The sequence below is a fragment of the Esox lucius genome, chromosome 4 (assembly GCF_011004845.1).
Source record: "Esox lucius isolate fEsoLuc1 chromosome 4, fEsoLuc1.pri, whole genome shotgun sequence".
Classification (NCBI taxonomy): Eukaryota; Metazoa; Chordata; class Actinopteri; order Esociformes; family Esocidae; genus Esox; species Esox lucius.
This window is the reverse complement of record NC_047572.1, coordinates 5832898-5859861: the sequence shown is the minus strand read 5'-3', so window position 1 is coordinate 5859861 and position 26964 is coordinate 5832898. Positions and strand designations below refer to the sequence as shown.

The 26964-nt window shown below is 44.7% G+C and overlaps 1 protein-coding gene across 7 annotated transcripts in view; it reads right to left on the bottom strand.

Annotated features, from left to right (window-relative positions):
* The window catches only part of wu:fb13g09 (multidrug resistance-associated protein 5), a 49496-nt gene that overhangs the window by 2840 nt on the left and 19692 nt on the right, over positions 1-26964 (bottom strand). For 5 of the 7 annotated variants that reach the window (XM_010896786.5, XM_010896788.5, XM_010896787.5 and 2 more), the window contains exons 10-28: positions 26251-26613; positions 21421-21492; positions 20742-20866; positions 20004-20076; positions 19141-19344; positions 18370-18495; positions 17779-17890; positions 17358-17542; positions 16385-16552; positions 15196-15325; positions 14854-15007; positions 10971-11099; positions 9897-10083; positions 9035-9124; positions 6533-6725; positions 5750-5909; positions 5511-5589; positions 5076-5189; positions 3878-4042 (exon numbers count right to left, since the gene is read on the bottom strand). In XM_010896786.5, the coding sequence (XP_010895088.2) occupies positions 3878-4042; positions 5076-5189; positions 5511-5589; positions 5750-5909; positions 6533-6725; positions 9035-9124; positions 9897-10083; positions 10971-11099; positions 14854-15007; positions 15196-15325; positions 16385-16552; positions 17358-17542; positions 17779-17890; positions 18370-18495; positions 19141-19344; positions 20004-20076; positions 20742-20866; positions 21421-21492; positions 26251-26613 (2829 nt within the window). The remainder of the gene's footprint in view (positions 1-3877; positions 4043-5075; positions 5190-5510; positions 5590-5749; positions 5910-6532; positions 6726-9034; positions 9125-9896; positions 10084-10970; positions 11100-14853; positions 15008-15195; positions 15326-16384; positions 16553-17357; positions 17543-17778; positions 17891-18369; positions 18496-19140; positions 19345-20003; positions 20077-20741; positions 20867-21420; positions 21493-26250; positions 26614-26964) is intronic. The other 2 variants (XM_034291720.1, XM_034291719.1) reach the window with 2 other exon arrangements.

The following is a 26964-nucleotide window of genomic DNA, read 5'->3' as shown; positions in this document are numbered from 1 at the left end:
CAATGGACAATGAAAGCTAGTGCTTACAGTAATTTAGCAGATGCTTTCCAGAAAAAAATACAGTAGTTTCATGCATTTCTGTACTGGCCACCTGTGGGAATCGAACCCTGGCAGTAAAAGTGCCATGCTTTCACAACAGGGGACCCCTGAAATACAGGCGACCCTTGAACAGCAGGGGACCCTTTACATAGCCAGCTAAGCAAACTTCATCTCAGTTCAGACGAGCAGTTTTAATGAACTGTTGTTCCAATTATATGAAGGTCTAATATTTACACAAAGAGTAACTAGTAAAAACTACTTCCAGTGGCCCACAAAATACCATAGAAAGCTAAATGTTTTCCAACTGTCAGTCAAATTAAGGTATGACACCTGTATGATACATGTTCAGTGTTTTGAGGATCTCTCAGATTTTCTTTTATGAGAAAAACCTGCCCCTCCTTGAACTGCCACCTTAACGTGGTGGAGGGGTTTGAGTACCCGAGTGATCCTAGGAGCTATGTTGTCTGGGGCTATATGCCCCTGGTAGGGTCTCCCAAGGCAAACAGGTCCTAGGCGACGGGTCAGACTAAGAGCGGTTCAAAACCCCCTTAATGATGAAAAACATTTTGTGTTCTGTGACGTCGCCCGGTATGGCGCAGCCGGGGCCCCACCCTGGAGCCAGGCCCGGGTTGGGGCTCGTTCGTGAGCGCCTGGTGGCCGGGCCTTTCCCCATGGGGCCCGGCCAGGCTCAGCCCGAATGAGCGACATGGGGCCACCTTCCCGTGGGCTCACCACCCACAGGAGGGACCATAAGGGGCCGGTGCAGAGAGGATCGGGCGGCAGTCGAAGGCGGGGGCCTAGACAACCCGATCCCTGGACACGGAAACTAGCTCTAGGGACGTGGAACGTCACCTCGCTGGCGGGGAAGGAGCCTGAGGTTGAGAGATTCCGACTAGAGGTAGTCGGGATCACCTCTACGCACGGCTTGGGCTCTGGAACCACACTCCTTGAGAGAGGATGGACTATTCACCACTCTGGAGTTGCCCATGGTGAGAGGCGGCGGGCTGGTGTGGGTTTGCTTATAGCTCCCCAGCTCTGCCGCCATGTGTTGGAGTTTACCCCGGTGAACGAGAGGGTTGTTTCCCTGCGCCTACGGGTCGGGGATAGGTCTCTCACTGTTGTTTGTGCCTACGGGCCGAACGGCAGTGCAGAATACCCGACCTTCTTGGAGTCTCTGGGAGGGTTGCTGGAAAGTGCTCCGACAGGGGACTCTATCGTTCTACTGGGGGACTTCAACGCCCACGTGGGCAACGACAGTGACACATGGAGGGGCGTGATTGGGAGGAACGGCCCCCCTGATCTGAACCCGAGCGGTGTTCAGTTATTGGACTTCTGTGCTAGTCACAGTTTGTCCATAACGGACACCATGTTCAAGCATAAGGGTGTCCATCAGTGCACGTGGCACCAGGACACCCTAGGCCGCAGGTCGATGACTGTTGTCGTTTCATCTGACCTGCGGCCGTATGTCTTGGACACTCGGGTGAAGAGAGGGGCGGAGCTGTCAACTGATCACCACCTGGTGGTGAGTTGGATCCGATGGCGGGGGAGGAAGCTGGACAGACTCGGCAGGCCCAAGCGTACTGTAAGGGTCTGCTGGGAACGTCTGGCCGAGTCTCCTGTCAGAGAGATCTTTAACTCCCACCTCCGGCAGAGCTTCGACTGGATCCCGAGGGAGGCTGGAGATATTGAGTCCGAGTGGACCATGTTCTCCACAGCCATTGTCGAAGCGGCCGCTCTGAGCTGTGGCCGTAAGGTCTCCGGTGCCTGTCGAGGCGGCAATCCCCGAACCCGGTGGTGGACACCGGAAGTAAGGGATGCCGTCAAGCTGAAGAAGGAGTCCTATCAGGCCTGGTTGGCTTGTGGGACTCCTGACGCAGCTGACGGGTACCGACAGGCCAAGCGGGCTGCAGCCCGGGTGGTTGTGGAGGCAAAAACTCGGGCCTGGGAGGAGTTCGGTGAGGCCATGGAGAAGGACTATCGGCTGGCCTCGAAGAGATTCTGGCAAACCATCTGGCGCCTCAGGAGAGGGAAACAGTGCCCTACCAACGCTGTTTACAGTAGAGGTGGGCAGCTGTTGACCTCAACTGGGGATGTCGTCAGGCGGTGGAAGGAGTACTTCGAGGATCTCCTCAATCCCGCCGTCACGTCTTTCATTGAGGAAGCAGAGGATGAGGGCTCAGAGGTGGACTCGTCCATTACCCGGGCTGAAGTCACAGAGTTGGTCAAAAAACTCCTCGTAGGCAAGACACCGGGGGATGGATGAGATCCACCCTGAGTACCTCAAGTCTCTGGATGTTGTGGGGCTGTCTTGGTTGACACGCCTGTGCAACATCGCGTGGCAGTCGGGGACAGTGCCTCTGGGATGGCACCACCGGGGTGGTGGTCCTTCTTTTTAAGAAGGGGGACCGGAGGGTGTGTTCCAACAATAGGGGGATCACACTTCTCAGCCTCCCCGGGAAAGTCTACGCCAGGGTTCTGGAGAGGAGAATACGGCCGATAGTAGAACCTCGGATTCAGGTCCTTGGTCCTTTGCTAAGGGATGTCAGGTCCCTGTACGACCGAAGCAGGAGCTTGGTCCGCATTGCCGGCAGTAAGTCAGACTTGTTCCCTGTGCATGTTGGACTCCGGCAGGGCTGCCCTTTGTCGCCGGTTCTGTTCGTAGTTTTTATGGACAGAATTTCTAGGCGCAGCCAGGGGCCGGACAACACGATTTTGACTCTGCTCTTTGCGGATGATGTTGTCGTGTTGGCCCCTTCAAACCAGGATCTTCAGCATGCACTGGGATGGTTTGCAGCCGAGTGTGAAGCGGTCAGGATGAAAATCAGTACCTCCAAATCCGAGGCCATGGTCCTCAGTCGGAAAAGGGTGGCTTGCCCACTTCAGGTTGGTGGAGAGTTCCTGCCTCAAGTGGAGGAGTTAAGTATCTAGGGGTCTTGTTCACGAGTGAGGGAAGGATGGAACGGGAGATTGACGGACGGATCGGTGCAGCTTCTGCAGTAATGCGGTCGAAAGAGATGAGCCGCAAGGCGAAGCTCTCGATTTACCGGTCAATCTACGTTCCTACTCTCACTTATGGTCATGAGCTTTGGGTCATGACCGACAGGACAAGATCCTAGATACAGGCGGCCGAAATGAGCTTTCTCCGCAGGGTGGCTGGGCGATCCCTTAGAGATAGGGTGAGAAGCTTGGTCACCCGGGAGGAGCTCAGAGTAGAGCCGCTGCTCCTCCACATCGAGAGGGGTCAGCTGAGGTGGCTTGGGCATCTGTTTCAGATGCCTCCGGAACGCCTTCCCGGGAAGGTGTTCCGGTCCCGTCCCACCGGGAGGAGACCCCGGGGAAGACCTAGGACACGCTGGAGGGACTATGTCTCCCGGCTGGCCTGGGAACGCCTCGGTGTCCCCCCGGAAGAGCTGGAGGAAGTGTCTGGGGAGAGGGAAGTCTGGGCATCCCTGCTTAGACTGCTGCCCCCGTGACTTGGCCCCGGATAAGCGGAAGATGTTGGATGGATGGAGACTAACCTGTATGAATTAAAGTAATATTTAAAAAAGAAAACACCCTCAAATGAGTATCGCAGTAAGGGACAGCAGGTAGCCTAGTGGTTATAACATCTTTGAATGCTACCTAAAAGGTAGCCAGATTAAACCCAAGAGTGGGCAAGGAAAAATCATTCTAGACATTCCCTTGCTGTAAATTGGAACGTGTTCTCAGTCAACTTACCTGGTAAAATAATTTAAACAAAATCTAATGGCACTCTATTCCCCACATTACCTTTCACTATGGGTTGCTTAATATAGAATAGAGTGCCATTTGGGAAGAATGTATGGTCCAGAAAACCCACCTGTCCCTGGTCCAAAACCATGACCCTGTTACAGCTCAACACAGTGTTGAGACGATGAGCGATGACCAGTGTGGTGCAGCCGCTGAATGACTCACGGATGGTCTCCTGAATCAGGCTGTCTGTCTCCGAGTCAATGGCTGCAGTTGCCTCATCCAACAGCAAGATCTGGCAACCGCACACACAGGCCACAGTAAAGCACACATGTTGCCAGAGAATGATTCACTAAGCTTTAATGTATGTCTCTCTGTCTATCTATCTGTATAGATTGAAGCATTGTGTCCAGTCAGAGTGCCTGGACACAGCACTTAACTGTGGTATATTGGCAATATGGCACAAACCTCAGAAATGCCTTATTACAATTATAAACTGGTTACCAACACAATTAGAGCAGTAAAAAGTGCTGTGATATCATACCTGTGGTATACGGTCTGATATACCACAGCTTTCAGCCAATCAGCCAACCAATTCAGGATTCAAAGCAAACATTTAATATACAGACAGGTGACAAAAAAAGGAAAAACCTGCACAAATGAGTGGAGGAACATAACAAATGCAGATGCTTCCATGCAGATATACTACATGATACCGTTAAGAAATTAACATCCTATCATGCTCTTTGGTGTGTATAAAATGCTGAGCAGGCCCTGTTGACCTCAATTTTGGATCAAGATGGCAAGAGGAAAGGATCTACAGTAAGGGATGTTTCATAATTGGGTCTTTTCCAGGATGACAGTGCCCCGGGCATGACATGTCACTGAATGGTTTGATGAATATACCTTTGCAGTCAACAGATCTCAACCCAATTGAAAACCTATGGGAGATTTTGGATCAACGTCTTGGACAGCATTCTCACTACCATCATAAAAACACCAAATGAAGGAATATCTTTTGGAAGAATGGTGTTCCATCCTTCTAGTAGACTTCAAAAGATTGCACATTGAAGCTGTTCTTGTGGCTTGGGGTGTCCATAAACCCATAAACCCATAAAAGTCCATAAACCCAGACTGAATCAAGAATGAAATTATAAAGTCAGCCATAAGGTGGCACAGTTATACCACTGACAAGCTGCTGCCTTCTATACACAACATTTCCAGGTTGTGACAACTTAATATGGGTAAGGTGGGAATGAGTTTAACTGCCCTCACCTGTGAATGTGCCTGGTTTTGTGAGAGCAAGTTAATGTACATGTGTGTGGTACCTTGCTGTGTCTCAACAGAGCTCTGGCCACACACAGTAGCTGTCTCTCTCCCACAGAGAAGTTCTCTCCATTCTCCGTCACTTCATGCTGGAGGGAGTTGGTCAGCTGGCTGATCTGAAAACAATGAGAAAGAAAATAGTGTGAAAACAAGCTTGCAGATATAATATCCTCCACATAACGAATCTTCAACATGTCTGATCTGCAACTTCTCGCCAATGACTCACTCTTTGCGGTAATAACACCATTACTGAGTGTAGGTATAATGCAGTTTGTACAGATGTATGATGACATTTATGACTTGACATTTGTCAACAGTCAGACATATATATAGACATATATTTTGTGTCAAACTGACAGCATTCCATCCTATGTCAAGTAGCAGATATGTCAAATTTGGCTTATTCCTGCTGCTATTGATCATTAGTTTCTGATTACCATATCTTTTATATGGGTCCTCTCAAGGGCATCCCAGATCAGGTCATCTGAGTACTGATTCCATGGGTCCAGATTGGATCTATTTGGTAAAGAACAAAATTAAAACAGAATCAATCGCTATCATTCTAAACATTGATCTGGGGTCAGTTTAAAATGTTTTCCACTAATGGATAAGATATGACACTGATCCTAGATTTGTGCCTAGGGGCACAAACGTAGGCAAGTTAAATAATTAATACCTGATAGTGCCAATAAAGAGAACAGGCTCCTGGGGAATGATTGAAAGTTTGCTTCTCAGATCATCCAATCCGATCTGGGCAATGTTGATGCCGTCAATAGTGATGGAGCCCCTAGTCAACTCCACCAGTCTAAAGAGAGCTACACCCAGTGAAGACTTCCCTGGGTAGATATAAATAGGGGGTTGTACCTATGATTACTGTAGATCAGGGTTTCCAAAACTAGGAGTTTCAACCAAAAAAATCGACACTTGTTCATAAAATGTGACTTTCTGTTTTCAAAGAGGTTTCTGTTTTCTTCAACAAATGTGGCTCTTCCCTTTGAATGGTTTTATGTTAAGATATATATATTACGACCACATTATTGATTCTCAGCAGTTCATTTGGTTTCAATCAGAACTACTTAAAACTTTGTTGACAGAACTTCAACAAAAAAATGAAATAGAAGACAATTGATTACACTTTTTATATATATATTTCTATCAAAGCAGGGAAAAAACTTTGGGAACCCTTGGTTTAGATAATATCAAAATGTGAATACAGAATAAGGCTCACAGTTTATTGGTTAACAAATACTCTGTTACCATTGAATTAATTTGGAATGAGAATCAATAAACACCAACACAATGCATTTGACAGATGTTGGTTTATCAACAGCAATATACCTGAATGTTTTTATTACATTATTTGAATTTCAAATGTACATAATTTCTTATTACATAACCGACAGAAACAACACTATGAAAGTTGTTATAGAAAATAAACTATAAGAATAAGCTTTGGTACCTGAGCCAGTACGACCCACAATACCCACGGTCTCTTCTGGTAGGATGTCGAAGGAGATCTTTTTGAGAACCAGCGGCAGGTCGTCCCGGTAACACATTTCCACATCCTGGAAGGACAGCTGTCCCTTATCTGGCCAGCAGGGGGCAGGAGAAGACGGCCGTGTAATCTGCCGCGGTGCCTCGCCCTCCAGTGTCTGAGACAGAACAAAATATTTCCAATTGAGTGTTCATCTCTGCATCACCGATTCCAGAAGCTAAAATCTCTCAGACAGAACTGTAGTTTATAGAGCTTCAAAAAATGTGTGGGCACTTTGAGAACCAATGCAGTTCTGCTGACTCTGTGTTATGTTTTTTGATGGTTGTCGTGTGGAACAGGTTCCATCAGGGGCTGTGTTGCGTGATGCACTACACCCTGGTTCCATCTGTTTCCTGCTAGGTTTCTCAAACATCAGCCTATTCCCTATATAGTGGACTATTGTTGACCAATCCCTGTGGACTGTGGTCAAAGCTGTGCATTAAATGGAGAAATAGGACAACATGTGGGATTTAGAGTATGTCTACTTGGTGGTGGTGGGCAGGAGTATGTACCTGTTTTTTTGTGTCACACTTGTGTATGTTGTGCTCACATGTTAGTTTGTGTGTTGTGCTGCTTATCTAAAGAGATATTGATTTGGATAACAAAGGCAAGCTAAGACAAATTCGAGGTATCCTATGTAGATTTCTTTTTGCACATATGCGTCATGCTCATCTGTTTGTACTAGTGTGCTGATGATTTGTTTTATTGTGATATTAGAGGATCATTACCTTTATTCCCACTGGCCAATTTCATAAATGCAATGGGTAATGTAGGGCCTAGGTTGACATGCTGTATCTGCATATATTCAGGTTGTAATAGGATACATTTGGTAAAGGTGTGTAATATAATCTGAGCAATGTAAGATATTATTCATTCACATTGTATTGTATTTTTTATTCTAAAATATGTCCTAAGATGATTAAGATGTAAATAAGTTCCTGCCCCTTTAAGACTGATTATTAAAAGAGAAAATACATGTATAGTGATGCACTAATCAAGCCCAGGATGAATTTCATTTTGCTCACTACGAACAGTAACTACATACTAGCAAGCCTATTGCTAGCAAGAGGATTGATGGGCTCTTCCTTTTAGTTTTTGGGGGATTTGGCGTGTGAGTAGTCATGTATAGCTAAAGTGCTCAAGAAGTTGTGAAATCTCAGATTGTTGTTGACTTTATGGTTAGATTTGAAATTAACAACAAATTCAGTGTAAGTTTAAAGTATAGATTATTTTTACAGCTACTGTCTGCAGAAGACCAACAGATATACTGTAGAGAGGCTGCACTGCAAGATGCAAACATTTATTTGCCCTCAAAAACACGATAGAAGGTTTTCTATAAAGTACGTAAGAGACTGTTGAGTTCAAGAAAGGGGTCAGATGAAAGAGATGAACATGTATCAGAGTGATGGAAAGAGGAAAAGAAAGAAGATCCACACCATTTAATCTGTGAAATATGTTAGGGGGGTATTGCTTGGGCATGTATGGCTGGAACTGGATCTCTTTGTTGATGATGTAAGAACTGTCAATTGCAGCAGAATTAATCCTGAAGGGTACAGAAACATCTTGTCTGCTGAAGTACAAGCAAATGCCTCTAAAACTATTGGATGGCCCTTTGTTAAACAATAACCCAAAACATTCTGCAACAGCAACTGTTGAGTATTTCAGGGCCAAAAAGTGGTATTTGACTGGCCAAATCAAGCTCCGAATGAAATCCAAATTAATGAATCTTTCATTTTTCTACAGGCAGTTATTGTATTCAAAGGATATGCGACCAAATATTAAACATAAATGCTTCATTTGAACATTATATTAATCTATCCCAATACTTCTGGGGCCCTGAAATTGTCCACCAATTAAAAAAAAAAAGTGTTTTCATTTCTACATGGTGAAACAAATTACACACGAATACCCTGAAATAAAATTAGAAAATCTATCCTTGAACCACAAAAAAACACATGTTTTTGGGGAAAACATTTAAATAATGCATAGTGCCCCTAAAACTATGGCGAGTGCTGTACATGGCTTATTATGGCAGATGGCAACAGAGGAGGTTAATGTTAAACCAAAATGACAGAGTCCAGGGTTGCTAGGGTCGGGCTAGCGACTTACAAGATCCCGTGGTGCGGCAGGTTTCCACTGACCCCGGGCTATCGGACACGACGGTCCCTGTTGTGTTGTGTTGTGTGAGCGCGTGGGGAAGCTGCATGCCGGAATCTGTTGCATGTGTGAGTTTGCCCGCATAAGTGTCTCTGCGTAGCGTGTGTTACTGCTTTATCTATGTCTGTGCCCTGCTGTGTTAAGTCTATAGGCCTGTGTTTCTTTGTGTCAGGTGCGAGCGTGTACCATCGATTTAGCCACACATGGTTCGGCCAATCAGCCAAACCCTTTTGCCGACTTGGAGGAACTACCTGGTGTCATTAGGCATACCTTTATATAATGATTGATCCTCTCCACTGATGTAAAGCGAGCCTCGGTCTCCGACAGCAGCCTCACAGTAAACTGAAACAGACCGGTCAGCTGAAGAGGAGGGAGAGAGACAGGGAGAGAGAGACAGGGAGAGAGAGACAGGGAGAGAGAGACAGGGAGAGAGAGACAGGGAGAGAGACAGGGAGAGAGACAGGGAGAGAGAGACAGGGAGAGAGAGACAGGGAGAGAGAGACAGGGAGAGAGAGACAGGGAGAGAAACAGCGAGAGAGACAGGGAGAGAGACAGGGAGAGAGACAGCGAGAGAGACAGCGAGAGAAACAGAGAGAGAAACAGCGAGAGAAACAGCGAGACGGAAAGAAAAAGACAGGAAGGGAGAGGTAAGTGAAGCGAGGGTAGGAAAAGCAGAGATAGAGAGAGAGTGAGGAGAAAGTAGTCCATGAGAGAGAATAAAACAGAGAAGGGAGAGATAAAGAGACTGAGAGATAGCGAGGGAGAAGCTGTACGTCAATGATTAACGCCCTCACAGCCTTTTACAACCCGGGTGTTTGCTCCCGTGTGCAACGACACCCTTTGAATGAACGAGCAGCACAAACCATAAACATTTACCACAAAGCCTATAGACAGATATGCTGATAAGACTATACTTCTGAGTCATTCTGCTCAATCAATTTCCATTCAAAGTTCCCCAACAGAGAGATCCTCCCCTTGCCTGCCTGTAGTAATACTACATTGAAATGATACATAAAAAGCCATAAAAACACATTGTCATAAATGAACAAATCAATCAATCATAGCAAAGATACCCACTAAAAGAGTGTGCGTGCACGTGCGTGCGTGTGTGTGCATGTCTGTGCGTGTGTACCTGCACGGCGTAGGATATAGCCAAGCCTGCGTAAGCTGGGGGGATCTGGGTATGCATGAAAACGACGAGCAGCGCTACAGTGGTGATGAGTGTAATGCTGATCAGGTCCAGTCGTACCGCCAGCCAGCGCATAGCACAGCTGAACAAGTAATGGGAGGCTTGATTGGTGTCCAGCAGAGCCTGGTACCTGATACACAGAAACCCAATGATAAGATTTGGTTGAAAGTCAATGGACCAATAACAATATTTTTTTTCTCTGCTTCGCTAGATTTTTTGGGGGAGTGGGTATTTTAATATCTTATTGGTCACAGTTCAACCAACTGTCTATTCTCTATTCACCTGAGCAATAACAGACTTTGTGAAAGACAAAAGGACAAAGGATTTACGAGGAATTACAGAGGAATGCCAGGTCACATATGCTAAACCTAGGATATTAAGTAGCTGATGAACTGGACAAAGAGCACATGCTGGGCAGGTTTCTATTCTCCTCACCTATAAGCCTGGCACACATGGATTTCAATGTGAGACAGGCTTCCCTAATTACGGGAAGTCGCAGGAGTTAAAAAGATCACAAAGCTTAATGATAGGTTGTGTAACCACATCATGTGATGGGGGTTGCCAAGTTCAATATGCACTCAGCAGAAATAAAATGCTGTGGCTGCATCTTGTATTTCATCATCTTGTTGCCAGTTTTCCCTGGACATGCAAACCTGTGCTGCCTTCAAGGTTTAAAAAGGCTTCTGAAGTTTGAACATTTCAGTTAAAATTGTCACACTTGATTTGGCCTTCAGAAAACTGTACCAGCCCCTACAAAAAAGTAGATTCATTATAATCCACTTTACATGATCTGTTGCTACAGGGCTCATTTTCAGCTATGTGAAATTGGCTCAAAATAAGCAACACAATTTGTACAGAATGTATGCTCCAGGATTGATATATTATATTATTTGGTAAAAGTCTGATGGGCAAATCAAACTATACAATTTTGTTTGCCCAAACCAAGGTATGAAATGAGTATTTGAACAAAGGAGGTGTCTTCCGATTGACACTAAACTTATAGTGTATTGTTCTCACCTCTGCAAGAAGTCATCCTCTCTGCCATAGGCGTGAATGGTGGACAGCCCCTGCAGACTGCTGGTGATATGCGATGTAAAAGGTGATTGGCTGATGTTCTCCAGGCGCTTCAGCTCGCGAATCAGAACCCTATGCAGAGAAAGGAAGAGATGCTAAGAAAAATACATATTAATTTAACATTTCTCAAGCCTCTGCTTGGTGTCCACCGGCCCCTCTATCTATTCCAGTACACCTGGTTCTTACTAATCAGGCTGTAAACCAACTGAAACCAGCAGAAGCCCTACAATAAAAGCTTTATTTGCACAATGATCTGCGGACTATCATAGACACTGCATTATATATTCTGTAGAGATACAGTGATCTGACAGGTTATCAGACACTGCTTTAACTCCAGCAATAGATCAGTTATCTGACAGGTTATCAGACACTGCTTTAACTCCAGCAATAGATCAGTTATCTGACAGGTTAGCGTTCGGCATTATAAAATAAATGAAGATGCAGAGATCTGACAGGTAAGAGGACTATGATAAAGAAACACTGCATTATTTCCCCAGTGAGAGTGCAGTGCATTTGACACTTAAGAGGACTATGATACTGCAGTGACACTGCAGTGAACTGACAGGCTAGAGAACATGCGGAACATGTTGTCGTGGAGCAACGAGGCAGCCCAAACCGTGTATTGTTAGACTGAAAAATACACATTTCCAAACACAACACAAACAAATATTAAAAGCGCATGGAAACAGTCACAACATTGCTAAACAGATGCCCCTTCAGGACTCAAGAAAGCTCTTCCCCAAACAAGCGGAATGCAAGAAGAGTGATCGGACAGGTAAGTGGACTGTGATAAAGAAACATTGCATTATATCCCCAGTGAGGGTGCAATGACACTTAAAAGGACTAGGACAAAGAGACACAGCAGTGACCCGAGAGGTTAGAGAACTACAACGAGAGGATACAAGGGGGTTGGAGTGTAATTTTCCTGAAGAAAAGACAACCATTTCCTGGCAGAGCTCAGGCCTAATAATTTCAGATTTATGTGTGATTTTATGAGCCACACACTAACGCTACCAAAACCAGGACACGCTGAGTTCTCTCTGATTTATGCGTGATTAGATAAGCCACACATCAACCAATGCACTGAACCTGATTGGATCGCCAGAGAGGCGTGAGAAAAAGGGGTTTATTGACAAAGATGGTTGGAGTTCTACTTTTAGTTACATGGATTGGTTAGGCAGAAGATGTTAATAACAAGTCTGGCTCTCCTCTTTTCCCATGAAGAGAAGAGAGAGGGTGACAAAGAGAAAGAGGACAAGGGAGGAGGACAAGGCATGAAAGAACATCTGTTCTAGATGTTCTAATGTCAACTACACAAACATGTTTGTCCCATTTGCAGGTTTATCTCTTAAACAACTGGTTGAGCAGCCCACAAAGAGGGGAGGTGTCTGAAATGGGACCTGTACAAGCAGGGCCCTGGTTGAAAGTTGTGCACTACATTTAAGAGGAAATATGATGCAATTTGGGTTTGTTGGTAATAGCGAAATTGGTTTTAATGAGTCATCCTGAATAACTAATCAGGAGAAATTATGTTATGGCATGTTTTCATCTTGGTTTGAAAGGGTAAGAGCCTAGACGTGGCTCATAAAACATTTAAATAGGACATCTTACCAATTTGTGAAGGTGGTACACTTGCACGTTCTTCTTGAAAAGAAAATATGCAGCTTTTTCCTATTGGTTTTGTATGTAACCCAAAGGGGAAACCTTATTAATCCGAACACTTGTATTTGAACCAACGCACACACGCATGCACACAGACGTGTTTACTTAGCTCTTTAAATAGGAACACCATAGCTGACTGTCCTAAAAAATCTTCTTTTTACTAATCCTAACCCTAGATCAAACATAGCACTTTTTCAGCAGCTATACCTGTTTTCAATGTGTTTAATTGCCTATCATCTTTTCTGATTGTGTCCAGTCTAGTTAAGCTAGGATAACACTCTCCCTCACCGTCAGCAAAACAAAGGAGATGATTGTTAACTTAAGGAAGAAAGGGGTTAATGACCCATTTAAATGAAGTATTAGATACAATAATAGAAAAAGAACAAACATGCACAATTAAAGGCCCTTTTTTTGTATGTGGGATAACTTTGCACATTGAGAGAAATAGTAAGTGGCAATTCCGAGCTCAACTGTTATATTCTAGGTTTCGACCAGAAAAAAGCATTTAATTATGTAACATGGGAATTTCCCAGGTTTCACGAGAATTCCCAACGTTAGAACATGGCCAAGACTATGCTTTGGATCAAATCAAACAGTGACAGAAAGTATAACTGTTTTTAGACAGATTCTGACAGAATTAAAAAGAAGGAAAACCACAGATGGTAAACATAATAAAAAAATACCATGGCACCTCCTTGTACTGTAACAGTCAAAATAATTATATAATCATGCATTATGTATTGATGTTTTCTTTCTATTTATTATCTCTAAGAAGTATTAACTGAAAAATGTTGTATTTACGTGTGATAACTATTGATACATTTATTTCTTACATATTGTCAATGCTTGATGTATGACTGTACAACATGTTCTTTTTATTATCTCCACTATGTAATCTACACATGAAAAATGTATTACCTAAAAACGTACAAAAAAAGTAAATGACCCAAATCCACATCACTGGGCCGGCATTAGATACAGTAAGCTGTTTTAAGTTCTTTGGAGTCCACAAAGCTAAGGACTTGTTGTGGTCTATTGATATCAGCTCTGTTGTCAAGATGGCCGAACCGCACACAGGTCTCATTAAGGCAACAAAAGAAATGAGGGGAGGATGGATCACAAATGTCATCTGTGCCTGAAAGGAGGTTACCACTTGTGTGCGTCGGTCTGCCGCTACTCGCTAGCTGACAAGAATCTGACCGTCCTGTAGTAATTTGATATTATTTATTGCAGTTGCAGTTTAAACTCAAACTAACATCGAAAATCTGAAAAAGAGGGAAATTAATTTGAAGCTGTTCAAGTCCAGTGAATAACATAAAATGGTACAAAAGTAAGCGGTAAACAACCAGTGGTTAAAAAAAAGAAAAATAACATAGAATTCAGTTATTCATATGAAAAAGGCATTTTTCTGGGAACAAGTAATGGGTCAACATCTTACAGCTTCCTGCAGCAACGGAAGTACATTTCAATCAAAACTGGAAAAATGGGGGTAAATAGATTTACAATTTGTACATATATTCCAATTTTGTTAATGAATTCACTGACATTACAATCTACCAAAACATCTGCATGTCAGAAAACATGTGGTTACTATGTGTTTTTGCATTTTGCTAAACCCATCATGCAAAACATACCATGCAAATACACAGCTATTTAACTTCCTTTTCTGAACTGAACTGCAAAACCTGACAGTTGACACGCATACATATGAGGTATTGCATCAGGAGACAATGAACAAATGACTAAAATATTGTTTTGGTGTAAAATATCCCCATTAAAAACCTTAAATGAGGGCATCTTTTCAGACATAGGTAATGCCTCTCACTAACAGCAGGAAGCAGTCAGTATACCGTCAACCTTCCTGCCAGTCCTCAACTGACACAATAAATATAAAATGCAGCCGGCATTACTCCAAAACCTTGAATCTCGTGACAGGTTTAATTCTCATCATTGCATCCTGTTTCAGAAGGTCAGCTGGACCATATTTAAGTCCCACAGATCGATCGAATGCCCCTTTTTTTGTTGTGGTGTGTGTAGATTTTGTGATTGAAAGTTGTAATTTGTGTGCGTGCGCTCCTTTTGTTGTCCTCAGAACACCACTGTAAATCTGACTCTACTCTCAGTTGGTTTTCCCCTGAAAAAATGTAATCAAATCAAGCCTGACCTGGAGATGCGGTTGACAATGAGGAGGAAGACTCCTAGGGGCAGAATGGAAAGCAGGAACCACGGGAATACGATGCCCACCATGACCAGACAGAAGAGAATCAGGGTCAGGTTCTGTAGCAGCATCTCAGCCTGCATGGCTAGACGGACATCCACTGTGGATCCAGAAATAAAGAAAAACAGAGACAGACAAAGAGAGACAGAGAGAGATAAATTGAGAAAAAGACAGAGAGCGAGATAAGGGGGGGGGGTGGTACAGAGGGAAGAAAAAAACTAAGACTATGTATTGTTGGGCCGGGACCTCAATGCTCTGGAAATGAAAGAATATCATCCGACGCCTCACCCTCATCCATGTCGCGGGAGAAGCGGGTGAGGATGCGGCCTAGAGGGGTCGTGTCGAAGAAGCGCATTGGGCTCAGGAGGAGGCGGCGGAACATGTTGTCGTGGAGCACTGAGGCAGCCCGAACCGTGCACTGTTAGACAGAAAAATACACGGGTTTCCAGACATAACACAAACAAACATTAAAAGCTCATGGAAAGAGTCACAACATTGCTAAAGAGATGGCCCTTTGGGGCTCAGGAAAGCTCTTCCCCAAACACCCAGAGGAAACAAACAAACATAGTAGGAGTACAGATTAGAGAATTGTTGCCAGCATCGCACAAGTCTGTACATACAATCACACATATATTACTTATACGTCACAATAACACATGTTATTGATGTATCTCCATTAGCAGCAAAATGTTTCTTGTGTCAGTCGATCCATCAAATCCTCATACATAAATTAATGTCTGGCAGGCTGATATAGAAAGGTTACGACCCAATGTAAGAATGAATGTGGTCCCAATTGGACAGAAATTACTTTTGGCAGGGGAGAACACATTAAGTCTATTAATGGAATGTCCAACAACCCTACAGTCACAGCTAGGTGGTAAAAGAAAAAGTATGAAAAATGATTAGCCATCTTTGAAAAATTAGTGGCACAAAATTACATGGGGACAATAACCTCTGTAATGGACTGTCAGAAAATGTTTAGCAGAAAGAAAAAAAATCCCTTTGGCAACATATATCCAAAGAGAAAGGGTCACACAGAGGCGTGCAGATGCACACACACACACACACACACACACCCTTTAAAGCGGCGAGGCACGGCACTGGACAGATATTTTGATGGATTTAGCCTGCAGGCACTTTCAATTATAGTAGTGCAACTCATGAAAAAGCGAACGACTGAAAGAATAGTCAATTAGATTCAAGGTTGTACCACAACATCTATGCACTTACTTCCTTTGAAAGGGCCCGAGTTTAAATCAATGAAAACCTGACTTGACATCGGTAACATACCAAATTTCACCCTATTCCCTACATATGTAGGGCACTACAAAGGGATTAAGCTGCCATTTTGGAAGCAACCAATGATGCACGACCCTTTTACAGAATGGAGGGAGCATCAATGAATGATCCTAACATACCGAGATTGGAGAACCTTCCAGAAGAACCACTCTAAAAGACACATGAGAGAGAGGCTTACCTTGACGAACACTATCCCCCTCATCGTTTTCAGGAGGAGTGTGGCCCCCATTGACAGCATGTACACTCTTGAGTAGTACTGAACATGAGGGTTGAGCCTCATGCTGTTGCTTGTAAACGCCGCTGCCGCCGTTTCATTGGTTGAGTTTTCCAAGATTAATGATGTGTTCTGATGACAGATGAAGCAACAAATCACAATGAATAAAACACAGACAACGTGACACCTCGAAAAAAACAGCATTTCTATCTAATGAACGGAACAAACAAAACAATATATACTGAAAGCTGGATCCGGGATGAAACACATGAAAGAAGGCAGCCACTTGGATGATGTCACTGTTCCATAGGCATCCTTCAACCTGACTTTGCAACAGCTTTGCAGCACATCTGTTGGAACAATTTTTTTATCACAAGTGTTGAGATTAATGCTCTCTCCTCGCCCAGAAGTTGTTTTTCTTGTAGGAGACATCCCTCCCAGAGCACGCAGAAAATGCCCTCTCATTCTTATGATTTTATGAAAGATTTGAATAGGTACCCTACCAGGGTACTACAAGAAACGCCTGAAAGGCATGTCCTACATTTACGGTGCAGACAAATAGACATTGTGAGGAGGTTCGGTTCAGCACTTTTCAACCAATCCAGTAAATGAGGAGGAGTTAAGTTGGAGTGCTGCCTTGCAGTGCATTTTCCTTGAAAACTGGAGATTCCCATTGTGGGGCAAGTTGCAGATGGGTTAGGGAATGTCATCTGATCCTAATCCTTAGTCTGTGTTTAAGGCCATAATTTTGATCCAGGGGGTGTTCATTTGAATCCAGCAGATGATTCATACTGGTTGACGATCATTTCTATCCAGTTGAATCCCCATTTGAATCCAATGCATCATCATTTTGACATAATGGATGATCATTTTATCCAGTGTATCTTTTATCTAGGGATTTGTTATTTGGGATCAAGTGCACAACAACCAAACTCACCCCGCTGCCCTGGCGAATCCAGTAGCTCAGCCACCAGTTACTGAAGGCGATACTACCAGTGGTGAAGAGGAAGAGGAAGACATTGATGATGAAGGCACAAGGGCCTCCAGCTGCTTTGATGTAGGCCCAGTACACCTCCCAGGCCACAGCACCAGATCCCTTCTCCTCCACTTTCATCAACTGGTCTGAAGAGAGGAGGGATGAAAGAAATTAAGATGAAGAAAGACAATTAATAAATCAATCAATAAAAAAAGAGAGAAGGTGAAGTAAGAGAAGGTAGATAGGTAGGAAAGAAAGAGAAAAGAAAAGAAACAAAACAATGAAAACAAAGTAATCTTATAGTGTCATATTTCACATTTTAAACCAACTGTTTTCAAGTCAAAGAATTAACACATCTATTCAGGGAAGTCAATTCTCTCGCCTCCTTTCATTTTCTCTGCTGGAGGCTTGGCGACTTTCACAACAGTCGAGGTGGTCTCTATTACTTCCTCTCCTTCCTTCTTTTTATTCTTCAGGTTCTTTTTCACCAGGTTCTAAGACAGAGAGAGAGAGAGAGAGACAGAATGCTAGCTACAGCGTGAGACCCCACAAATCATAGCCAAAGCCAAACAATGGACAATAAGTAATTCAAACAAAGATATAGTTGACAGGGTCTTTAGCGGTGAAGCACAGCTAAATCAATGTATGCATAAATAATGAACGGCCCGAATGCATTAACATTTTCCAGCCACGTGTCCGGCTTGTGCAGGTCCATGAGTTATGCAGGATGAGAGGTATGATGTTCTTTTCTGGACCGACCAAAGCACTTCTACAGTGCTTTGACCTTCGCTAGCCTGGTTCCAGATCCATTTGAGCTGTCTTTGCCAATGCCTATAGTCATTGTCATGTTGTTAACAACGGAACAAATTGGTGGTACAACAGAAACTAAAATGCGACCAGGCCAACGACAGTGGGAATGGCGAGGTGACAAGGTGAACTGTGACCGGAGCCAGATGTGCACCCAGTGGTTTACCTCCTGCTGTGCACTATTGAAGAGGGCGGCGTAGTCACGGGATTTGCTCATGAGCTGGCAGTGTGTGCCATGCTCAGTGATCTGCCCGTCCTTCATCAGAATCACGTCGTCGCAATCTGCCAGGTACTGAGAGTGAGGGACAAAGGGAAGTCAGTGACATATGTAATTTCCCCTACGTTAAATCCCTGGCTAGGGGTAGATGGGTACAATTTTAGGCTCCCTTTCATCTGCTGCAATTTTCGGCCACATTCGCGAGATCCATACAATAAACGTTGAGCTCTTTAATTTCAGGGGGAGTTTTTTCCAAAACACTGGAGTGGCATAATGATTTCTTTCTTCTATCTGGGCCTATTAAGGCAGCAAAGTACAGCCAGTGACCAAATTGTTTGAGCACCTGACCAGCAAACAAGTGACCAAATTGTTAGATCACCTGACCAGCAAACAAAAGGTTTCAAGAACAAATTCTGAGCCAGCAAGGGGAACAAATATTTTGTTATGTCCCTGAGCGAGCCAGTTAAGGATAATTGCGGAAGCCAAATCTTGTTTGGGTCATGTGTGCCAGCTGACAAATATCCCATTTCCCTTCCTTTATTCACTTTCATACTCATAGTGCTTACAGACTAGAAATTGCAAAGATTTAGAAGAGAGGCAAAGACAGCAAGTTCAGATCACAAACACGTCATTCACTGTGTACTAAGGCTAAATGATTGGACATCTTCATTGTGACAACTCATTCTGTCTCTCACATTTCATATTACCTAAAGCATTTACCTGCAGCTGGTGTGTGACGAAGATGATGGTCTTGCCTTTAGATGCTGTGCGGATGGCATTATGGAAGAGGTGCGACCCAACGTGGGCATCAACGGCACTGAGAGGGTCGTCCAACAGTAGGATGGGCCGATCGCTGTACAGGGCGCGTGCCAGGCTCACTCGTTGGCGCTGCCCACCGCTTAGGTTGGCACCCCTCTCCCCTATCTGGAGTGAGAACATTAGTTAAAACGTTTACAAAATGTATCAAGGACAATAATGTCAATGGATCGAGAATTAGAGCAGACATGTCCATAAAGGTACATTACACTTTTTAAAGAGACACTACAGTCACATGATCATCCATCTGATATCAACTACCAGCTGAAAAGTCTCACCGTGCAAACCAATTAGTGGTTTCAAAGACAAAATTGAAACGGGCCGAGCAGTGCATTTCCCTCCCTAAACAAACTTCAAAACACCTTAAACTCAGTTTCATTGGGATTGGGATTGGAGATGACATATATGAAATATGCTAAGGTCACACTTTGAGAAGTATGTTTTTGGATGAGCTTGGGTTTGAATGGGTTGATCACATGACTGGAGTAGTGCCTTAAATCCCTGGAAAGCATCCTTTCTATATGAACACTTTCCAATCATTTGGCAACATTAACATTCCGAATAACATCTCCAACAGAGAGAAGCATTAGAAGTCAAGGCAGACCTGTCCAATACCCTACCCATCCACCAGCAGAGCAATTAGCCCCTCCCTCAGCGGGAAGACGGGTACTGTTGGTATGCCCCAACGATTCTAACACCTGCTGACAGGCAGTGACTTAAACCGCTTTGCCACTAGGGGGCTCATGCAATATAATTCTGATACATACCTCAGTCATATCCCCATAGGGGAGCTCTGTCAGATCAGGAATCAGGCAGCAGGCGCCAAGCACGGCGTTGTACCTGTCAAGGTCCAGAGAAATGATTTAACCATGAGCAACCATGGCCGCTGGTGGTGTGAAACGATCAAATCGTGCCACCCTAATGTAGTCCGTCATGGACTACAGATAAACATGAGCTGTCACAGAGAAAGGGGAAGGCTGGGAGGGGTGTTGAAGGGCGGGAGATTCCCGGGGAGCCAAATCTTTCTGTGTGAAATAGAAGGGGAATAAGGGGGATTGATTTGGGGGGGGGGGGGCGGGGGCGGATTGTTCCTGTTGGCTAAAAAAGGTACAAAAAGTACACCTACTTTATATATTATCCCGTCTCTGTTTAATGCGTTTCACAGAAATATTTTAAAACTTTGCCGGGGGGCTAAATATAACACTATTATGCCAGTTGTGTACTGTCCCATAACACATTTCAGTAATAAGGCTTGAGGGGTGTGGTGTATGGCCAATATAGCATGGCAAATAGCTGCTTCGCACAGCGCTTACCCACGGTTTGCTGCCAATATACCACAAACCCCCTGGGATGGTGCATTGCTCTTATTAACCGGTCACCATGGAAGTAAAGCAGTAAAAAATGAAATGTCATACTTGTGGCATATGGGTCATTATCAATATATCATATTAAGAAATACATCAATTCATTTAAAGAAATCACTTCAGATGAACAATCAATCGTACTTGTCCTCATTGTATTCGTTGCCAAACAGGATATTTTCTCGGAGTGAGTCGTTGAGGATCCAAGCCTGTTGAGCTACATAGGCGAAGCCTCCAGTGGCCACCACGTGCCCCTCCAACAGGGTCATCTGTTTAACACCAGGGATAAGAACTGAGTCAAAACATACTGTGGTAGCTGGTGCAAGATATCATTTGCCACTTGATGTTTTTTTATGCACTTATGATTGAATGTCTATGGATATACGGTGTGGTGATGGTTCCCATTTAATGACATAGATTACACATTGACAGAAAAGGTGGTGGAGTTAACATAGTGAGGATTATGGGTACTCAATTTTTTTAATTGTGGTAAAAGCCATCTCCACCCATGCATGTCTATTACCTTTTTACCTGTGACTTATACACCTGACCCACAGTGATGAAAGGTGACAGCACAAAATACACATCATTCGACAATACAAGCTGTATCAAAATATCTCTGACATACACTAAAGATGACCTTGTCAAACATTCAAAAGCTTCGAATACAGTGACATTCTTGAGCTATGTTGGATTTCCTTTAGGCCGCTACGATTGGCAGATTGCATTTTCATCAAGACCAAAATGCTTTCAGGCCTGTTTTTTGTAGGGGAATCCATCGATAAAATGGTAATATTGGAAGAGAAATAATCTGGAACATCACCTGTCCCAACAGAGCAGATAAAAGGGAACTCTTTCCACTCCCGACACTTCCACAGATTCCCAACAGGGTTCCCTGCACATCAGAATGACACCAGTGGTGGATTAGTATGCCTGTGTGTTCATTAGGATCCCCATTAGCTATTGCACCTGGAGCAGATGATCTTCCTGGGTACCACATAAAACATCAAACACATGACATAGTTCACAGCCGTTACAGACAAGACAAAAAACGTAATACTGATGCTATAAAATTCAATTAAAATACATACAAAAAACCTATAAAAAAGAGGCAAGACAAAGAAACAACAAAAATATTATTTACACACATTATTCCCCACACAGTGGGGAGAACTGTATTTGATACACTGCCGATTTTGCAGGTTTTCCCACTTACAAAGCATGTAATCCAGAAAATCACATTGTATGATTTTTAAGTAATTAATTTGTATTTGATTACATCAGAAAAGCAGAACTTAATATTTGGTACAGAATTACAATTCTGCAATTACAGAGATCATACATTTCCTGTAGTTCTTGACCAGGTTTGCACACACTACAGCAGAGATTTTGGCCCACTCCTCCATACAGACCTTCTCCAGATCTTTCAGGTTTCGGAGCTGTCGCTGGGCAATACAGACTTTCAGCTCCCTCCAAAGATTTTCTATTGGGTTCAGGTCTGGAGACTGGCTAGGCCACTCCAGGACCTTGAGATGCTTCTTACGGAACCACTCCTTAGTTGCCCTGGCTGTGTGTTTCAGGTCGTTGTCATGCTGGAAGACCCAGCCACGACTCATCTTCAGTGCTCTTACTGAGGGAAGGAGGTTGTTGACCAAGATCTCGCGATACATGACCCCATCCATCCTCCCCTCAATACGGTGCAGTCATCCTGTCCCCATCGCAGAAAAGCATCCCCAAAGAATGATTTTTCCACCTCCATGCTTCACAGTTGGGATGGTGTTCTTGGGGTTGTACTCATCCTTCTTCTTCCTCCAAACACGGCGAGTGGAGTTTAGACCAAAAAGCTCTATTTTTGTCTCATCAGACCACATGACCTGATCCAGATGGTCATTGGCAAACTTCAGACGGGCCTGGACATGCGCTGTTTTGAGCAGGGGGACCTTGGGTGCGCTGCAGGATATTAATCCATGACGGCGTAGTGTGTTACTAATGGTTTTCTTTGAGATTGTGGTCCCAGCTCTCTTCAGGTCATTGACCAGGTTCTGCCGTGTAGTTCTGGGCTGATCCCTTGCCTTCCTCATGATCATTGATGCCCCACAAGGTGAGATCTTGCATGGAGCCCCAGACCGATGGAGATTGACCGTCATCTTGAACTTCTTCCATTTTCTAATAATTGCGCCAACAGTTGTTGCCTTCTCACCAAGCTGCTTGCCTATTGTCCTGTAGCCCATCCCAGCCTTGTGCAGGTCTACAATTGTATCCCTGATGTCCTTACACAGCTCTCTGGCCTTGGCCATTGTGGAGAGGTTGGAGTCTGTTTGATTGAGTGGGTGGACAGGTGTCTTTTATACAGGTAACGAGTTCAAACAGGTGCAGTTAATACAGGTAATGAGTGGAGAACAGGAGGGCTTCTTAAAGAAAAACTGACAGGTCTGTGAGAGCCGGAATTCTTACTGGTTGGTAGGTGATCAAATACTTTTGTCATGCAATAAAATGCAAATTATCCATCCATCTTCTTCCGCTTATCCGGGGCTGGGGCGCGGGGGCAGCAGTCTAAGCAGAGATGCCCAGACTTCCCTCTCCCTAGACACTTCCTCCAGCTCTTCCGGGGGGACATAGTCCCTCCAGCGTGTCCTAGGTCTTCCCCGGGGTCTCCTCCCGGTGGGACGCGCCCGGAACACCTTCCCGGGAATGCGTCCCGGAGGCATCCGGAACAGATGCCCAAGCCACCTCAGCTGACCCCTCTCGATGTGGAGGAGCAGCTGCTCTACTCTGAGCTCCTCCCGGGTGACCAAGCTTTTCACCCTAAGGGATCGCCCAGCCACCCTGCGGAGAAAGCTCATTTCGGCCGCCTGTATCCGGGATCTTGTCCTTTCGATCATGACCCAAAGCTCATGTCCATAGGTGAGAGTAGGAACGTAGATTGACCGGTAAATCGAGAGCTTCGCCTTGCGGCTCAGCTCTTTCTTCACCACGACAGACCGATACATCGACCGCATTACTGCAGAAGCTGCACCGATCCGTCTGTCAATCTCCCGTTCCATCCTTACCCCACTCATGAACAAGACCCCTAGATACTTAAACGCCTCCACTTGAGGCAGGCACTCTCCACCAACCTGAAGTGGGCAAGCCACCCTTTTCCCGACTGAGGACCATGGCCTTGGATTTGGAGGTACTGATTTTCATCCCGACCGCTTCACACTCGGCTGCAAACCATCCCAGTGCATGCTGAAGGTCCTGGTTTGATGGGGCCAACACGACAACATCATCCGCAAAGAGCAGAGACAAAATCGTGTGGTCCCCAAACCTGACACCCTCCGGCCCCTGGCTAATAAAAATAACGAACAGAACCGGCGACAAAGGGCATCCCTGCCGGAGTCCAACATGCACTGGGAACAAGTCTGACTTACTGCTGGCAATGCAGACCAAGCTCCTGCTTAATGCAAATTAATTATTTAAAAATTATACAATGTGATTTTTGTAGCTATGATAAAAATGACAGACCTCTACATGCTTTGTAAGTAGGAAAACCTGCAAAACTGGCAGTGTATCAAATATCTGTACTCCCCACTGTATATACACTGATGAGCCAAAACATTACGACCACCTGCCTAAAAGGCTAATATTCAAACCATTCCCAAACAATGTGTGCAATGTGCCACTGCCATCAGGGAATACCACTGCCATGAAAAGGTGTACCTGTTCTGTAATGATGTTTAGGTAGGAGCCATATGTCAAATCGACACCCACATGAATGTCTGGACCCAGGGTTTCACTGCAGAAGTCATTGCCCAGAGCATCATTCTCCCTCCACTGGCTTGTCTTCCTACAATGCATCCCGGTGCCATCACATTCCCATGTAAACGGCACACACGTGTACATGTACTCCCCATACGCAGCAGGGAGTGATGCACGGTGCGTTGTGACACTCTGCTCCCATCACAATCATTAACATATTCCACAAATTGTGCCACAGTAGACCTTCTGTCGGTTCAGACCAGACAGGGAGGCAGGCATTCATTGCCCTCACACATCAGTGAGCCGTGTCGCCGGTTTGTGGTTAGTCCCTCCTCGGACAACTGTCCGTAGGTACACACCACTGCTGAATGAGAGCACCCCACAAGCCTTGCTGTTTCAAAGATGCTCTGACCCAGTCGTCTCGCCATAAAAATGTGTCCCTTGTGTCGCTCAGGTCATTACTCCTGACCATTTCTCCTGCATCCAACACATTGACTATGAGAACGGATTGTTTTCTTACCATCTAATCTACCCAGACCTTGAACTGTGCCCTTGATATGAGATTATCAACGTTATTCACTTCACCTGTGAGTGGGTATAGTATTTTGGCTCATCAGTATATACACTGATCAGCCATCACATTATGACCACCTGTCTAATATTGTGTGGGTCCCCCTTTTGCCTCCAAAACAGCCCTGACCCATCAAACTATGGATCTCCACTAGACCTCTGAAGGTGTGCTGTGATATCTGGCACCAAGACTGTAAGTTGTGAGGTAGGGCCTCCATTGATCGGACCAGTTTGTCCAGTACATCGCACAGATGCTTGATTGGATTGAGATCTGGGGAATCTGGAGGACAAGTCAACACCTTGAACTTGTTGTTGTGTTAATCAAACCATTCCTGAATTATTTTTGCTTTGTGGCAGGGCGCATTATCCTGCTGAAATAGGCCAATGCCATCAGGGAATACCGTTGCCATGGAAGAGTGCACATGGACTGCAACAATTCTTAGGTAGATGGTACGTGACAAAGTAACATCCACATGAACGGCAGGACCCAAGGTTTCCCAGCAGAACATTGCCCAAAGCATCACCCTGCCTCCGCCAGCTTGCCTTCTTCCCATAGTGCATCCTGGTGCCATGTGTTCTCACGGTAAGTGATGTACACACACCCGGCCATCCACGCAATGTAAAATAAAACATGATTCATCAGACCAGGCCACCTTCTTCCATTGCTCCGGTTCTGATGCTCACATGCCCATTGTAGGCGCTTTTGGCAGTGGAGAGGGGTCAGCATGGGCACTCTGACTGGTCTGCGGCTACACAGTCCCATACGCAAACAAACTGCGATGCACTGTGTGTTCTGACACCTTTCTATCAGTACCAGCATAAACATTTTCAGCACTTTGAACTACAGTAGCTCATCTGTTGGATCGGACCACAAGGGCCAGCCTTTGCTCTCCACGTGCATCAATGAGCCTTGGCCTCCCATGACCCTGTCGCCGGTTCACTGCTTTTCCTTCCTTGGACCACTTTTGATGGGTACTGAGCACTACAGACTGGGAACACCCCACAAAGGCTGCAGTTTTGGAGATGCTCTGACCCAGTTGTCTAGCCATCCCAATTTGGCCCTTGTCAAAGTCGCTCAGATCCTCAGGCTTGCCCATTTTTCCTGATTCTAACACATCAACTTTGAGGACAGAATATTCACTTGCTGCCTAATATATCCCACCCACTGACATGTGCCATGATAATGATAATACCAGTGTTTTTCACTTCACCTGTCAGTGGTTATAATCTTATGGCTGATTGGTATATATATATATATATAATATTATAACATAATAGTAACTGTGCACGCCAGAATTTGGTTAGGCCATTATGACTTTAAGTGAGGTTATTTATGCGCATTTACCTTCTTTACGCGCAGATCGATGTGATGCAGGGTCTTGTGCAGCGGCGGGCGGATGGTGGTGCTCTGGGTGGAGGAAATGGTACTCTGGGGGCTTTCCTGTTCCATGTCAGTGAGGAGGCTTTGCCCGTTGGGTCCCTCGCTGTTGCCTTTCCCCTCTTCGACAGTGATGTACAGGCTCAGTTTCTCCTTGCGCAGGACTCGACGCATTCCTCCTCTCTTGAACTGCTTCCTGGGGAGGGTGGAAGCTTTGGCGGGAGCTTTGGCCTTTTCCCATACGAGCGTAGCATCCTGAAATTCCACAGCGTTCATTGGGTCATCCGTTTTGGCCAACACAGCCTCACGGTCCTCCATCAAGAAAAGTCTCTGTTGACAGATATGGACATTTGAACATATGTATTAGACTGGAATATCTTGGGCTTTTACATATTGAAGTAAATTTTTTTCCAAGTGACAGCTCTGGGATTCAATCTAAAACTACCTATTATCCAGATGCTACAAAAACTGCAGCCCCAAAACAGTTTGCGCCATGGGTTGATAGTCACCAGTTTTGATGGTGACTATCTTTTGAGAGTGGTTGACACCAGACTGGATCAAGGGAAATCTAATAACATATGTGAGACACGAATGTTGCAACTACGTTCTTTGAAAACTTTTTAGAAAGACTTACTAGATATTTGTTTTACATTTGTGCTAGAGGTGTCAATTTGTATAAAA